The 18,697-nt window shown below is 30.4% G+C and overlaps 1 protein-coding gene across 1 annotated transcript in view; it reads right to left on the reverse strand.

The window, feature by feature from the left end:
- obst-B (obstructor-B) overlaps positions 1–17,921 on the reverse strand; it is a 31,261-nt gene extending 13,340 nt beyond the window's left edge. The window contains exons 1-2 of the mRNA XM_088234499.1: positions 17,801–17,921; positions 140–314 (exon numbers count right to left, since the gene is read on the reverse strand). Of these exons, the coding sequence (XP_088090625.1) occupies positions 140–314; positions 17,801–17,858 (233 nt within the window). The 5' untranslated portion in view covers positions 17,859–17,921. The remainder of the gene's footprint in view (positions 1–139; positions 315–17,800) is intronic.
- Between the last annotated feature and the right edge of the window lie 776 nt (positions 17,922–18,697).

The following is an 18,697-nucleotide window of genomic DNA, read 5'->3' on the forward strand; positions in this document are numbered from 1 at the left end:
TACCTATAAAATAAATTACCGCACGCTACTATAGCATACGTAGTGACCATCGATATGAAGAAGGTTGAGCAGTTTGCTCTGAAAAAGTATCACCTTGTCACTTCATTCAGATGATCGATGATTTTTTTTGTATTTTTACCTGCATTCATAATATTTGTCGCATTGCTCAGCGTCAGCAAAGTATCCGTTCGGCTCGGGACACTGACTGCTGGTCTGAACGTCTTCATCACTGTCCTTGGGTTGGGCCTTCTCCTTTTGGCTCGTCTTCCTTCTTGCTGCGTCATTCTTGCGGGGCACTTGGCCGGAGACGGCAACTAAAAAGAATTGTAAAAAACCGTTTCAATTTATTATTCGTTCATTTTTTCAGATTTATTTATTTAAATTTTTGTTTTTTTACAATATACATAAAAGGTTAAACAGAATATACAAAAAAATAAAGGAAATGTACATATCAATGAAAAACATATTAACAGTAAACTCCTCCACGGACTGGCGGTGGACTTCTTTGAAGCTGGATTTCAAAAGTGGATTAGTCGTCAACAAAAATGCGTTGAAAAATCTGGTGATTATGTTAAATTAAACTTTCCAATGATTTGTTTTTTAGTTCAAATAAAAAATGCCTTAAACTTAAAAAAAAAAAGAGAACCTTATTTTTTACACAACCCTCGTATAAGTACATTGATTTAACTTAGCCCAAGCAATCTTAGACACAACAATATTTTAAGTTTGTCTAAATTTTTGTAGACAAAGATTAGATTCGACCCCCTAGGAAGCTAAAAATAGAATTTTATCGAAGGTAAGGCATCTAGATGGCTTATGGCCTGTCATTGAATGGTTTAAGTGGCCACTTTACACGCTGTTAATAAATCCATCTGGTCCAAAAAGAAGTAAAAAAAAATTTTAAAAGCCTCAGGCTTTGCCTAGTGCGCGTGTGAAGTAAATCAATCTGATGAATCACAACTGCATCGTTCAACGGAATGGAAGAGTTGAAATAATATAAATGTTCAAATATAGGCAAAATGGTGGATGTCAAGATAATATATTTTTTAAATTAACATTATCTACATAAATGTAAAAAGCAGACGATAACAACAATACCCCATTTAAATAGCAAAGACAAATGCAGGACAGTCAAAAATATTATACAGTGGACTTCGACACGAAGTACGAAGTAGACTCGAGAGAGGCTCGATGATTTGGGGACCGTATGAAATGAAGTACTCTCTTATGGTTGAGAGGGTTCAAAATAAATTTCTTCGGCTTCTCTACATGAGGTAGTATGGATATTATCCATGGCTTTATCCCACTGAGTTCCTCCAGAGTATGCTCGGTTACAGCAGTTTGAAGACCAGAAGGAATGTGTATTTAACTAGGCACTTCTTATTAGGCGGTATTATTAACAACCCTGAAATTATGCGGAGCATTAGCTTTTATGTTCCGGATAATTACCTTAGACAGCGTCAGCATCGACTGTTTCACATTCCAATATACAGAACCAACCTGCAAATGGTTATACCGGTAGAAAGACTATATCTATGCTAAATAATCGGCTCGACTATAGAATCATCTTCCAACCACCATCAAAGATGTTACTACATTGTCTCTGTTTAAATCACATCTGAAGAAACATCTCCTTTCTCTTCCTTAATCTCTCCTTCTTTCAAAAAACATTTAAGTTTGTAAGTGAAAATTCTTGATGGAAGTTCATTGTAATTTATTTTATAAATAAAACACGAGTGATACTTTAATCCACAAATTTGGAATATCCAGTGACCGGTTTCATCGCTCTCGCGATATCTTCGAGACTGGTATCTTTATTAAAAAGTTAAATGTATTTATACAGAACTGAGGTAAGGATACATAATTCAAAGTTATATGTAAGTAAAATAACTTAAGATAAAAATAACTTTAATTAATTTACTTACATATTTACAGTAACTTAATGTTCTTAAAATTAATAAAATTAAAATTAAAATTAAAATTAATAAAATTAATATTTAAAAAATCTTTGATTATTGAGTACTTGAAAATAACATTTTTATATGTATAAATTGTATGTATTTATTTGATATGTAATATATATATTCTTTACTAACTTTGTATACTATGTGGAAATCTGTTATTGGTTCTGAGTTTATACACTATATCTGTTTGTTTACTAAAAATATGTATGTAGAACTGTTGATTTCCCTAATAAAATAAAAATAAAAAATAAAAAAATAAAAATATAACTTTGAATTATGTATCCTTACCTCTGTTCTGTATAAATACATTTAACTTTTTAATAAAGATACCAGTCTCGAAGATGACGCGAAAGCGATGAAACCGGTCACTGGATATTCCAAATTTGTGGATTAAAGTATCACTCGTGTCTCCTTCTTTCCTTTTTCCTCTTTTTTTTCCCTTTTCCCATTGAGTAATAGTTTTGATTTAAGGTAATTTATAAACAAATACTTTTATTTCTATTTTTCTAAATCTTTAGCTTTTTAATCTTTTTTTCTATTGAATATGTTGTGTAACTTGAATTGTAAAAATAAAACTTTTATTTTATTGGTTAGTTGGAAGAAATTGCCATTTGGCAATAAGCCCGCCAATGTACAAATAACATTAAGTACAAAAAGTAAAATAAATATAAAAAAAATACATTTTTTTTGTCTTTTTGCAATTCATCCTATGCAGGATGATTTCGAATAATATTACTTTGGACATTGATATTTTTCACGTCTCTGAGGTAGTTTTTCGTGATAAGATTCTCTTACTTTTTTAACATATTATTCTTTGGACATTACTTATGTTTTATTTATTTAAATACCTAATTTGACCTTATTATTTTAACTATTTCTATATGTATGAATTAAGATATTCCATTTTGTTATGTACATATTTATGAATTAATAAAATTAAAATTGAAATTGAAACTCTCCTTGGCTACTTGAAAAGTTATATTGGAGACAAATTAAAAATCAACACTAAAAATCACATTATGACTTTACTTACCAGACAAGACATAACATGCCTCGAGTATGCAATATGTGTCTTTAACCCTAACGGGTTCTTAAAAGTAAAAATAAATATAAATGAAAAAAAAGAGAAATCCCTGAAAAGTAAACTATTTAAATCTTTAGCAACCTTGATTTTGACACCTGAGGCTTATTTTTAAATCCAAGTACTTTCATATCATGACCTAACCTTGCTCGAGTGTCGTACATTGAATTGTGTGCACATAATGTCACCATCAAGGCGATGTTAACGAAAGGTAATACGTCGAAAAAACATGGCTTGTCAAGCCAGTTTACTTGCGCGCTCAGTTCTAGGAAACGTTAAACTTCAACAAACCAGCAGCTCAATTGTAGGTGTTTATCGGTGTCGATTAAAAGTCCTTTAGAAACATCGCCGATAACTATGAAAGTGAACCGCGATAATAATCTCGCGCGTGCGCATTGGAAAGTTTAGTTTATCGCGGTCATGTGGCTAAAAGCCAAACGTCCAAGTTTCAAAGTCAACGCGAGTCAAGTTTCAGTTGGTCCGTTTGTCATTTTTTTTACATTTTGCAAGGTTTACTTTCCTTAAAGCGTGGCAATATTAAAAAATATGATAATCCCCTATCGACAAATTTAAGTCAACGTTCCATTGGAATCGGTCAAACGATGAACAATCGCAGTGAAAAACTTTTATCGCGTCGGTGGCTCAATTACAAATGACTATTGACGTGCTTAAAAACACGACAAACAAACTTAATGAAGTCACTGAAATTAAATATTTAGGTGTAATGTTGGATTCAAAACTTACATTTCACCAAAACGCTAAGATGGTAATAAATAAGATTGCAAAAAAAATATCAATTTTGGGAAGGATCAGAAGATTTATTGATAAGGACTCCTGCAAAACTATTTACAAAGCAATTATTGAACCACACGTTAACTACTGTAGTAGCATTTTATTTTTATCAAACAAAGAAAACATAGATAAACTAACTGTATTACAAAATAAAGCCTTTAGAATCATTTTGGAAAAAAACAGATATACGTAAATGAAATGAAATTATTAACATATAAACAAAGAATATTTTACAATACAAAGATATTTGTTCATAAAATTATAAACTCTAATAAAAAAACAGAATTTTGGAAAAAAATTGATCGGAACCAGCATGAACACGATCACAATACTAGAGAAAAGAACAAAATTAGACTTCCATTTAGGAAAAAGGCAAAGTCACAAAATTCAATTTTATTTAAAGCAATTAAAAAGTATTACGAAATGGAAAAAAATATTTATGAAGAAAAAAACATATCAAAATTTAAAATAATGGTCAAGACATATGTGATAAACAATTTATAAATTAAACATATTTTCAATGTTATTATTAGAACACACATAACAATATGTATGATATGTGTGCCGTACTTTAAGATTTAAATTAAAAAAAACAAGCTAGGCATTTGAGCGATCACAATGAACAAAAATTATTTTTATTTGTATTTTTTATTTTTTCTCTATCTATCCTCGCCTCTGTTGTATACACCATGATTTGGTCTGACACACGTTTTGTATATCCGATTTATGTTTCCAATATTCATGTGTTTATTGTACTATACGACATTTCTTAGGCATCCAGATGTTTACTAACTGAGATGGATATGTTCTCATCATCACTATGGCAGCATCATCTGCATGGCATGTGATGTTAATGACCTTATCTATTTTAGTGGATTCACTACTTTTTTTATTCTTAAAAGCGTTTTTTTATATTTATTATTCAGCTTGTGTAAGAAAAGGTTTTAGACGTATATATTGTTGTTGTATATATAGTTATAAAGGTGCTTAACTTAATTGTTTCTTTGTTGTTCTCAATATGTGTTATTATCTAAATGTTAATATTATTTACGTCCCTAATTGAGTTGTTGTAACTCCTGGGAATGTAATCTAACGTATTTACACTTGTAAAATACTTAATGATTTATTGTATGATTAATAAATAAAACAATATATAAAAAAATAGAGAATATGCTTGAGTTATCGCAGTCATAAGTCAACGCGTGTGTAATCTCTAAGTCAACGCTCGTGTCGGTTGGTTTTTTGTTTTCCTTGTAAATAAATACAGTTCATTGGCAAAAATTGGCGTTCACAATAAAAAATAATACAACATATTGCATTTGCAAAATAGTAAGGAGTATCTAATACAAAAAAAATAATTAAATGACAATTACTATGGCGACTGCTTTTCTTGAAATTTGGCTTGCCAACCGCCGGCTAAATGCAATAAATAGCATGATAAATAATAAACAAATAAATAGAAATTGCGGTTTTGGCATATTTTCCATATACACCGGTAAAATTCAAATATGGGATTGCGCAGCAGGATTATACGTCGCGAAACGTAAATATTTTGACATTTAATATAAGTGTTCACGGATGTTGCATTATGATCGCGAATACGATAAACAACCATGGCGAGAAATTGTTATCATGTCGCTTATTAGCACGTCTATAGTTATTTGTGATTAAGCTATAGGGCACGTTGTGATTTATTTAGACAAGATATGTTAAGCGAATAATTAGATGAGATAAAAAAAAACTCCTTGATATGACATACCCCATTGAGGACAAATCTCAGAGTAATAATTCTCTATAGAAGCCATTTAGCGCCATTGCATAGAACAAAAGCTTTGAAATTTTTGGTTTGATTTTTAGTTTAACAATAAACGTGTTACGGACGATTTCGGTTTATGCTTGCAATTCTCGACCCGAGTACCTACGGCCCGTTATATTTACTTAATTATTTTATTTTATGTTATGTATTATGGTTCACAAACAATAAACAATACATGAGTCATTTGTATAATAATCACAATTTGTTATGTTTAGATATTGTTCAGCAATTATACGTGAACATAAAATGAATAAATAAGTAAAGAAAATGTTTGTGTTTTATGTATACATATTTTATTTTAATTCACTAACTTAACTAAATTATTTTATCATTATGAAAACTATTACAGTAATGTTTGATTATGTCCAAATGCTTGCAGACTGGCTGGATTTCCTCCCTAGGGAGTTGTTCATATTTAAATTTATTTCAACAGAGAGGGAAAAAGTTTTCGAGAAGAAATTTGGAAGTCTAGGCATTTACAGGGCTTATGACCTGTCGTTGGCTGGTTTAAGTGGCCACTTTACACACTGTGTAACATTCACCATTCTGCCCATGTTTGAACATCCACATTTCCTCAACTCTTCCATCTGTTGACTTTTGTGAAGTGAAAGAGCTGAAACCTTTATCACGTGGGTGAGATTCATCCGGCTGAACCAAATCACCTACTAGGCAACGCCTGGAAACAATTTTCCAATTTTTATACTTCTTCTTTTACCAGGTAGTAATTCAACAATGTTTGATTATGTCCAAATGCTTGCAGACTGGCTGGATTTCCTCCCTAGGGAGTTGTTCATATTTAAATTTATTTCAACAGAGAGGGAAAAAGTTTTCGAGAAGAAATTTGGAAGTCTAGGAATTTACAGGGCTTATGACCTGTCGTTGGCTGGTTTAAGTGGCCACTTTACACACTGTGTAACATTCACCATTCTGCCCATGTTTGAACATCTACATTTCCTCAACTCTTCCATCTGTTGACTTTTGACACAGTGTGTAAAGTGGCCACTTAAACCAGCCAACGACAGGTCATAAGCCCTGTAAATGCCTAGACTTCCAAATTTCTTCTCGAAAACTTTTTCCCTCTCTGTTGAAATAAATTTAACTATTACAGTAAATTATACGAGTACTAACCGGTTAAAATTTTTTATTTGTATTGCTTTAAGCTGTAGCGAGCTTTGTGGTTAATAATTATAGAATGGTTTTCTCCGTATGAACGACTCCATTAGCTAGTGGCGTGTTATGTGTTACTCTAAGGGACAAACGCCGTTTTCATATTTGTAAATTTAACAATAAATAAATATATGTTTTTGATCTCCCATCCACTATCAACGATGTTTTTACAGTATTTCTGTTTAAGTCAGTTCTGAAAAAACATCTTCTTTTTCTTCCTCAATCTATCCTGCTTTCCTTTTAATGCTTTTTTTTCCATTGAGTACTAGTATTCATTTAGGTTATTTAAATGCAAATACCGTTTTGTCTATTTTTGTATACCTTAAGTATATTTTTCTATTGAATGTGTTTTGAAGTTTAAATTTTGTTAATAAGGGCCTTAATAATTTATACCTAAACCTAATTTAAACCTGGTATAAAGTGATACCTATGACATAAAATTCAACGAAATTTGAAATTTTGAAGAAATTTATTTTATATAATATTTTTATTCAATCTTACACGTTTATTTTATTAGTTAGTTGGAAGAAATTGTTATTTTACAACAAGTTCACCAATGTTCAATTTATATTATGTACAAAAAGTTAAACAAATATTTTTTTTTGTAACATTAAATAAATTGAAATGCAAGACGAATAATGCGCCTGTACCGGTTGACCTTATGAAATTATTCCTCTCGCGTACTCAGAATTATACAGGTGGCCGGAGAACTGACGTCCAAAAGTAAAAGCGTGGGTATTCTACGAAAAAGCACTGAGTCAAAATTTTGCTGTTTTGACTTAACGATGAGGTTATACTGTTGAAAAAATACTCTACAATTTGCAAATACGCACAAGTCCAGTCTACACTACAAGTCGAGATATTTTCTGTAATTAGTCAATATAACATAAATCCGTTCAGGGAAAAAGCGCCAAGGGACAAGGGACGCCGTACTGGTGGGCCATCAATAACAATATTTTGGATGTATTCAGCGGAGGTTATGGAGCAGTACTGACTTAAGAAAATGTGAAATTGTTGATATTCTGGAGATGTCTAGTAAGTGATGCCTACATCCTTTACTCAGGGGCAAACGTAGCCATTATTTTCTTTCTTCTCCCTTTTTGCAAATTAATTATTATTTTACCTTATGTAATAGGCACTGTACATTAGATAAAATGATTAAATAACTTTTTTGATTAAAGAAAAAAAAACATTTCTCACAAAGTGACTATAGTAGGTACAATGTGACTTCAATTTGAATTCCTTACTGTGGTATTATGCATCAGCGAAAATGAACTAAGTCGTGTCAATCCACTATTGTTTTGAAAAAAATGTTCTGAAAATTCAGTTATTATTTGTTAAACTATTTAATAAAATGTAGTTAATAGATTAATTTACCATTTTTTCAAGTTGGCTTAGTAATATTTGGTGTATAAAAAAAAGTTATTTTGTTACAAACTTTGAACTTCAATCATCTCACAAGTAGTGATTTTGACGAAATGAAGGTGCCTCATATTGAGAAGTATCCGAATCACTCGATTCAATCAATTGTAAAAGTACAATAATAAAAGGGTTACAACAAAAAAAACTGAAATAACCTTCCAGAAATTGAAAACAATTATTCAAAACCGATCCGGTCGAAAATTTTCAAAAATCCATTAAAAAATCATAACTCGAAAACTACGAAAAATCGCGGAACATACATGAAGGTGGTTCGGATACTCCTCAATATGAGGCATCTACATTTTACCTTTGGATGTCACTTCTCCGGCCACCCTGTATAACTTGAAATGTACAGTGGCGTTTTCAGTATTCGGTACCAAGTGTTAAAAATATATTACGCAGGTGCGTTCAGGTATGCGACGATTGTACCAAGAGACACGTTACCTAACTAGTTAACAAAAAAAAACTTATCTTAATTTTTGTTTTGTACACCATTTTGTGAAAAAGACCTTAATTTGTGTAGACTAGAAATATTTAACATTGACTCTATTTCAGCATAAGAATAATAATTATTAATAATTATATATAATTATTAATCATTAATTATAAACTATAAAGCTTCATTAATTATCTCACAATACATACATTTATGTCAATAATTACTTTGTTTTTTTTCCCCAAAATTCAAATATAAATACCCAAATTCCCCATTACCTATTAAACACTTAGCCTCACCCTTAACCATTGGTTTTTCCCTCAATTATGATTAATGTACATGCTATAGTTCATAAGATTATTTTTATTTTCTACTTAAGTACCTTGAATTATATAACTATATAAGGACATTCAATCCATATAATCTTCAAATTCATTTGAAAATGCCCTAACACGGCTAAACAATTGTCACGAAATTTTTGTTTTTATATTTTTTAAATTTGTAAAAATAAAGCGTTCAGTAGACTCAAATCAGTGTTTGATTTCTTATATTATAAGTTTAAAAATGATAATAAGATTCATATTTTCATTTAGAAAGTTCGTTTTCAACTTAAGTTATCCAAAACGAAGGCCATTTTCAGGAGAAGTGTACAAGCGAGGGAACTACTTGCAAACCCGGCAAAATCCGAAATCTAAAAAAAGTGAGATATTAATTTAAACTAATTCAGAATACAACTTTTTACAATAATTATAAGATTTTCATTTAAAAATACGGCTTTATTGGTAAGAACTTGACTTTAAACTCATCGGGTTTGTTGCAAACGTGGCAACCTAACATGAGTATTGTAAAGTTGGAATGTATAAAATTAAATTAATTATTTCACTACTGTCTCTTGACATAATGCTTTTGCCATTACTGCTTACGTATAAAATATTTACTCATTAAAATAAAAAAAAGAAGTTTCCAAAAAAAAAGTTGAAGCTAGTAAAAATTGTAATTGTAAAAAAATAAATTGATGTTGTAAAAAAATATTTAATTTTTTTTTGTGATTTGCTCAAAATTAAGAAAGATGGATTTTGCCGGGTTTGCAAATAGTACCCTTAAGTGTAAGTTTTGTCTAAGGGAAGAGACCATTGCAGGAGACTGCTGCGAGACATTGAATAGATTTATAGACTATTAAGCGTGTTTTCCAGATGTTTATTGTAATTAATGTTTATGTATTCACTTTTATTTGCAGTATTCCTTAATAATGAGGATCTTGGCCTCAGAGTTAAGGATACGTTATTATTTTTAATAATATGTGTCCTATTATTAAAAAAATAAATAAATATATATATTAATAAATTTTATAAATGGTACAGGTTTTTTAAAAATTCTAAACAGATCTACTTTTGTACATCTAGTAAATGTTATCACTGTAACACTCGAAAAAAAAGACTAACTCGTGCTTGGAGAGTGACTTAACACAATTGTAATTGTTTTTTTATAAGAGTTTATATAATTTTGAATATACGAGTATATGAGAAAAAAAAACATAGAACATACAAAGAAAAAAAACATAAAATAATCATACATTCATATTAATTAACATTTAATGCAGTTTTTATACGTGTTCAAAAAATTTCTTTAGATTTACTTAAAAATTCATTTATTGATATTTTTTTTATTGTTTTTAGTTCATTGGGGAGATAATTATAATTTTTTGCATCTTTGAAGACAAAGCTATTTTGACCATGGCTTGTGTGGAATTTAGGAATTTTAATATTATTTTGGTATCTGAGTGACTTATTCATGTCAAATTCTTTTATTTTTTCGTCTTTATAAATTTTTATAATGGAATTTATTTTATAAAGAGTGCCTACTGTAGGAACCATAAATATTTTAATGACACTTTTCGTGTCTGCTATATGAACATTAAACATGTTATATAGACTTTCCGTATTGAATGTTGAGGGTTTCTTTAGAATTACTTGTAATATTTGTACCGTTTTAAGAGTAATATTTGAACTGTTTTAATATTTGTACTGTTTTAAGTTTTAATATATTGGCATATGAACCACCCTACTCTATAATAACATATTGTAACAAAGATTGTACAATTGAGTAATAAGCTATTTTTAAATTGTAGATTTTTAAAATATTATATAAATCTTATAAATATGCATATACATTTTCTAATACGTTTAACTAGTTCACTAATATGGTCTTTCCATTTTAAGTTTTGGTCTATGTATACACGAAGATATTTTATTTTATCTTTTGTACCAAGTACTGAATAATATGAATAAATAAATTTAAAAAATAAAAACGAACAAATGTTACAAATAAAACATAGTTTTTATTTGAAAATAATTAGAATTGAAATACCTTTGCTAACAAAATGATAAGCAGATTTTGTTTTCAAAGGCGGTGGTCTTTTCATATTTTGAGAATGCATTTTATGCATAATGCAACTTACGATATTTTTTAATTCTAATTTCATAAAATTATTCGATCACAAATCACGTCGAATTTCGAAAGTAAAATGCGGTAAATATTCACAAGTATTTCCGCAGTTCTTGTGAAGTCTTGCGTCACTGTTGGTACGTGAATAGAATGATAAGTTTTTGAGAAGTTCAAGAACTAATTGCAAAAAAAATATTCGCAATCATACAAAATTATACACCTTTCTCTAAGTCATTAAAATGTTTATATCGCAAGTGAGTGATAATAATGGCATAAGTCCAAGTGTCGCTTTTAAGTCAAGTATGCAAAAATATTTCTTAATATATTTCCCATCCACACAATGAGGAAGTTAAGTGGTTTTATTTAATTTAATAAATCGTTAATAGACTGTTAAACTAATCCAATTTTTTTCAATTTTGATAAATCATATTATCAGCGCTACCATTTTTAAAGTTTTGTATTTTGTTTTATTTATTTTATTTATTTATATATACGCCCAATGGGCATTTTTAAGGACATACTTAAACATAGATAATTATTATTAAAAAAGTAGAAAGACTCAATGGTATATAGTAGACTTTGTGGGAGTAGACTCGGGCGAGAGGTGTTTATAATTTAATTTGATTCAGTGATCGTTTGAAAGAAGACAACTTGTTATCGAAGAAATCAAGACTGGTATGTTCGTTGGCAGACCTAAGAATTCTGGGCATAGGGGAATGAAAACCATAGTCATTGTTTCTGAAATAACTCCGCGTGTGACGTCAAAGTTGCATTTCCGCTTATTCTCATTTAGTTCTTCCCATTGGTCCAGAAACGGCAAACAGATCGGAAATCATCCATAGCTCTCATATCATAAGTTGATTCATATGAACCAGTGACCTCATTCAAAGTGATGCGTTTTTATAAAAATATTGAATTTTTTTCGTACATTTTCAAGAAACTTTGCCGTACAATTTAATGCTCTAATTTTTACCCCGCGCAAGAAAACGTTTTATGTATCTAATTTCCCGTAGGGCTGAAGTTCCTTTTTAACAATTTCTTAAGAATATGAATGCAGACCTCTTTATTTTTATTCTAGAAATAATAGTAGAACAATGATCGAAATTTTATTAATATTTCTCAAAACATTTCAAATTAGATAGCACGAGTGAGTGGACTTTTAAGTTGTGCCTATGTTTTCGCTAATGAATGCTAGTCCACTGCATAGCGCGGTAAAAAATGTGCTGTAAAAAAAGTTTTTTTAGTAATGTTACTGTTGTTCCCGGCTGTAAAAAAATAGTTTTTTCAGTAATGTCACCGTTGTTCCCGGGGCGCGATAGAAATTTAATTAAATAAATAATGAAAAGCGATTATTTCGTGAATTTTTTTATACTTCAACTGATTAAAACACGAAAGAAATATGGTGTGCAAACACAACAGAATTGTGAATGTTACAATAAAAATAAAATTATCGTTACAATCATCCAATGATTTTTATATCAACCATAACAATAATGGAAAAGACAAGCAATCTAATAACGGCTTTTAAATATAACAGTTATTGTCTCAAAATTGAGACTTAGCGGGTTATTCCTTTACAAATTAAAAAAAAGGGATTTGGGAAGTTTATCTCAATGAGGATATGAAAGGCAAACTCAGAAATCTTCATTGAAGGAGTTACTGAGAGTTTGCGAAAAACTTTGAAAAAAGAACTGTGAGATTTCTAATAATGCTTAACTAACTCAATGGAAGTCTGATTTTGTAAGATTAAGAGACAGTTTTGAATTACACTATTTTTTATGTAGGTAGATTTGTATTTAGAGTTTATTTTGTCTTCAATAACTAATTTTCCGATTTTGGTTGAGATTTCTGATTTTTCTTCTTATACCTTCATGTACACAATGTATTCGTTAAAGGCATACCGGTCTATTTTGATCAAATTTCGCGAGGCTTAAATTCAGTTGGGTGTATGCACTACAAAAGTTTGCAAAATTGTATTGGAATTAACAGCACATAAACCGTGTAAATACCTAGTATATCATATTCCCTTCTCACAGAGGACTTTCGTATTTGTTGAAATATCAGTAGACTAAAATAAGTGCCATTTAACGAAGTTTTAACATCTCTATTTTCTATTTAAAATTTGATTGTGATTTTTTTTTAATTACCTATAAAACTTATGATTACGTATTTGAAACGGAGAACCGTTTAGAAAAGATAACATTAAAGCCTCGGCATTATGAAGTACACACACCTTGCAACATTCTACTCGTGTTTGAACAACCATGTTTTCTCTTCAATCTGTTTAATTTTATAAAATAAAACATCTGAAATCAGTATTGATGCGGATGAAAACCATCAGAATCAATTCACCAACACTTAAATTTTTCTACATCTCTAAGTCCGGTTGGTTTTATAAACAATATTTTGAGTTTACATATTTATATATTGGTTACCATAAAAGCCATTTTGCATATTCAACTAGCTATCGTAGATTTTTTTTAAATATCTAATACCTATTCATGCATTCTTAATAATCTCACATTAACAAATTTTTTTTGATGGTAAAGTATTTTATACAATAGTCCTTGAATTGAAAACGTGGCCATTTTGAGATATTTATCGTCTTATATTGCTGAGCATATTTCTGAGTAAAGATACGCAACTTCAAATAACAACAAGTTATTGGAACCAGTTATATCTTACTAAACAGTAAATACAATACGATTATTTATATTGCAGGGATGAATGTATTAAAAAAAATTAATGAATACATTTTAAACAAATAATATCAGTTAAATATTTTACAGTCTAGTTAAAACAACTGAGGAACTATGAAATAATAAATAAACAATTAGCTACACCAAGTACTACCATTTTTAATTTATACCATAGGCTTTATGACTAAATATACTAATGATTGTAATAGTCTACCCCTTTCTAAGATATCGTATGAGTTGTTATTAGAAAATTTGCATATATCCTCGCTTTCAACTAAACGCATAGTAACTGATGTTATCACACTACATAATATTGTGAATAATTTTATAGATTGTCCATGCTTGCCAAATTAAATAAACTTTAGGATTCCATTTAAGACCACCAGACTTAGATGCACTTACCAAACAGAATCATTTCAAACAAATTCTGCTCAGTTATAACTGTTTTCTTAATGTTTTTTACTGTTTTTTTTAATACATTTTTTACTGTGCTTTTTTTACCATGTATTTTACTATGTATTTGACTATATTGTAACAACGTCTACTTTTTTTTTCTGTGTATTAATTACTGTTATTTTTTATATACATTTTTGTCTATCTTAGAACGGGTAAAACGTTAAATAACCCTAGTTAGACAGTCATAGCAACTTTTGTATAAATATGTAATTTTTTGTACATAATATAATACTAAATTAATAAGTAATCAGTAAAAACATGGTTAAATTAGTCACTCTTTTCCTACTTAATAATTATATTGATGAAAAAACCTTTCTATATTTGTATGTATAAATATGTACGTGCCTTTTACAAAAAAAAAAATTCACTTTGTAAAAAGTAAGTTTCGTACTTTTAAATAACTTCTTTTGTATCATATTCAACATGATTTTCTTACCTTACCTTTTAAATCTTTGTATAACTGCTACCTATTATTGTTTATAAACTTTATTATGTATTATTCAAGCAAATTTTGTATTTTCAAAGCCCTATGGGCGTTTAATGAATAAACAAAAAATTATAAAATAAATTGGAAGCAATCCGGTATTTTTCTTTCAGATATTAAATTTCACTTTGTAAAAAGTAAATTGCGTACTTTTAAATAACTTCTTTTGTATTATATTCAACATGATTTTCTTACTTACTTTTTAAACCTTTGTAAAACTGCTACCTATTATTGTTTTTAAACTTTATTACGTATTATATTAGCAAATTTTATATTGTAAAAGCCCTATGGGCGTTTAAGGTTAAAAAAAAATATTTTTAAAAAAATGGGATATGATTTAAGACAAATATGTTTAATTTTTGGTCTAATTTTTGAACAATTATACCAACAAAGGTTGCACGTGAGCATTAATTAATTAATCCAACGGAGCAGGGGGTAGCGTGAGTAAACAGATAATAACTAACGTACTTAGGCCCTCTTCTCACGGAACGTAATGAGGAAACAAAAGAACTAAAAAAAAAACGAATATCGGCGGACAGTAGAACATGTTTTTCCATGCTGCCAGTGTTTAAGTCCCGGTGTCCACATGAAAACGAAGATTACCCTGTTAGGACTGGATTGCCATATGACTGCAAATCACAGACACTAACAATAAGGTCTACTGAGGTGCTGGACATATTTGAAAGGAGAGTTCTTTGCCAAATCTGTGGTCCCGTGAAAGATAGAGAAAAGTGGCGCATAAGCAAAATGGCGAATTGTACAGCATCTATGAAGTCCCTAGTATCTTAATACTCGCGCATGCCAAATTCGCGAGTAACTAAGAGATTTATGATTGGACATCCAGTGGGTAAAAGAAGGATTAGAAGACCCATACCATAAAAAGGAGGATACCATAAAAAAAGATGCAGCACAGTTTTATAAATTGCAAATTGGAAAACGGCAGCTCAAGACAGGCGGAGCTGGAGGCAAGAGCTGAAGGAGGCCAAGGCTCGTTTTGGGCGGTGGCGCCATCAAATTAGAATAATACCAATGAATCTAGCGTTATTTCCAAAATAGTGCTAATTATATCGGCTTTCAATGCTTCAAGAGTTATTGGTTTGCTATCGTAGATCATGGACTTAACGTAGTCGAATAAAAAATATTCCAATGGCCTCAAATTGCAGAATCGTGGAGGTAAATTAACAGGACCATATCTGGAAATAATATTATCGCCAAAATTGTTACGCGGTAAATTATTTTTTTACGGTAAGTAAGCATACGTTTGCCCAATTGCGCCCTGATTTTTAAATAAATTAACGTAATTTGAAGGCGTTGTTCGAGTTTACGGCGTTCCATTATTCATGTTCAATTTTTTTTGTATTTCAAACAAAATTATTTCATTATTTTTGTCTTGATTTTTATGATAATATCAAATTATTTAAATTGAAGGTTTATTCATGAATGAAATTAATGTAGACAAAAAAACTATCCAGATAACCTTACCTTTATGTAATTAATGATGAAAATATACTGCAAATGGAATACCAGCCCCATGCACCGCTGTATGCGAATATGTGCAGTTTTAGTTTTATGATTTAGTAATTTTGTAAGTTATTTATTTATTTATTTATTATATACATACGGCCTAAGCCAATTACAACAGTTACATGAAGAAACATAAATGCAAGAAACTGAACAAAAAAAACATAAAACTATTTAGCAAAGACTAACAAGGGCAAAACAATAATTGTATCCAATATATTTAAAAAAACGAAAAACTAAAACCTTTGAACTAAACCATTCCAATCCAACTTCATCCCACACTGTTTAGTCGTGAAGAGATCTACGAAAAGCCGGAAGATCTTTCCCAAAAAATTCCAAGTCGTGTGATGAATTGACTAATCTACACACTCTACAAAGTTGCTCTTAGAAGATTTTATAAATAGCAGATTTTGACTTCTGGTGACACGGTTGGGAACATGAAAAGAAATTGATTGCAACAGAGATGGGACATCACTTAAAGCATTAAGTTATATGAAATATAGATCGGATTATGTTTTCAAAATGCATTGAAGGCTAAATCAAGTTTATGTTTTGGTTTTTTCAATGATAAATAAGTGAGGTAGGGTTTTTTTTACGAATTTGCATTCTTACAATTTACACAAACATTTTTGATTTTTCGGCTATTTTTAACTTTGAAATAACTCACCATAAGAAAACGAGATTTGAGTTGTGGTAGAGCAAGGTTTGAACATCAGACCTTTGATCCGTGAGTCCGCGACACTAGCCACGGGACCACAACCCGTTCACATTTTATTTTATTGCACCACAACCCCGCAAACGTATTTTTTTGCACCACAACAGGCCGGAGGCTTCAATTACAGTAGTGAACTACCCGAACAAACCCGTAACCTTCCATGCTTGAGTATAATGTCTAAGCAATACACTACTGAGGTCACTGGGTTTATGACATGTCATATACCCGTAAATGCCTTGACTTCCATATTTCCATCTAAAAATGTTCTTTCAAATACGAAATCATAAAAAACAAGTTTATCCACTTCCGTACAGTTGGATTTTAAATTAAAAATAACGTTATTTCTCCATTTTATTTTTAGCATGTTGCAAATGGTTTTTCGTGCCGTGTGGACTTCGCGCTCATTTAAAAAGATCATCAGGGTTGATGTTGACGATGGACGCTGCTTATGATCAGTTAGTATTTCGGATCACAACGCATCGCCATCATCAGATGTTGAAAATGAACACTACAGTGTGATCCAATGACTCAATAACAGTACAGAAACTCTGTAAAACTCAATTAGAATTTGCATGACGATTAATTAAAAAAAAATAGATTTATTTAAATATCTTTAAATGATTTACAAATTGTTCTATATTTTGATAAATATTTGGTAACCAATATCGAAAACTTACACTACTTTCTTATAATTATCCAAAACAGCTCTTTGTAACACGCAAACATTTGTGAAACTCACTAATAAACAGTTTCTTGAACCCAAAACCAACAAAGAAAGTCATAAATTTGTGAAACCACTCACCCACAATAAAGCACAGTATCAAGGCTTTGATAAAGTTACTCCCTAGAAGCTTCGACATCGTTAAAAGGAACTTATCGATAAATATTTAATAACTGTCTTTTACTACACACGTCGCAAGACTGACGCCGTTGGTCGAATGTTTTTTTCTTTTCGAAGCGACCATTGCTGGCCATCGGTTTAACTGGTAATGTAGAAAATATCAGCGGTCGACAAACTGTGGGATCGAAGCTCAGAATTTATTTTGATTGTGCATATTTTTAATAAAAAATTTATTCAAGTTTGCTAGTGCGAATTCTTGGTGAATTTTCAATGTAATTTACCATAGAAATATAAGACGACTGAAACTGAAATCCATTAATAAGGAAAAACCGGTGATAAAAAAATCGTCGTGGACTGCCTTCCTGAACGGTGGGAGCTCAGAAGTGTGAAGAAGAGGAAACGTGAGTTGAGGCTTTCCTGAGGCATCTCTAGCACGTGCCCAAGCCAGGTCCACCACCATCCGGCTCCCCGGTCGTTCCCCAAATTACAAATTACTTCGGAGAGCGAACGTGAAATTGCGTAATTCCAAAATTGTTTAATAATCTCCCACAAACCATCATTAAACACGAAAGATCTTCAGATGAAAAAAATTATAAAGAAATATCTTCTTCATATTTAATAGTGCCTGTTAATAAATAAATTTGTTTAAGATCCAAATAAAATAATGTAAAATAAACTTGTCATAAATAAAATAAATGAGTACTATCGAAAAGTATTTAGCCTTATACCCGTATGCAGAGACAAAACTTAAGGTGAGGAAAGTACATTCTATTGTCTCCACCTTCGGGTTATTCTCCGCATTTGAAATTAGAATGTACTTTCCTCACCTTAAGTTTTGTCTCTGCATACGGGTATTAG

This window comes from Micrasema longulum, unplaced genomic scaffold (genome assembly GCF_059751315.1).
Source record: "Micrasema longulum isolate JH-2025_06_02 unplaced genomic scaffold, ASM5975131v1 h1tg001249l, whole genome shotgun sequence".
Classification (NCBI taxonomy): domain Eukaryota; kingdom Metazoa; phylum Arthropoda; class Insecta; order Trichoptera; family Brachycentridae; genus Micrasema; species Micrasema longulum.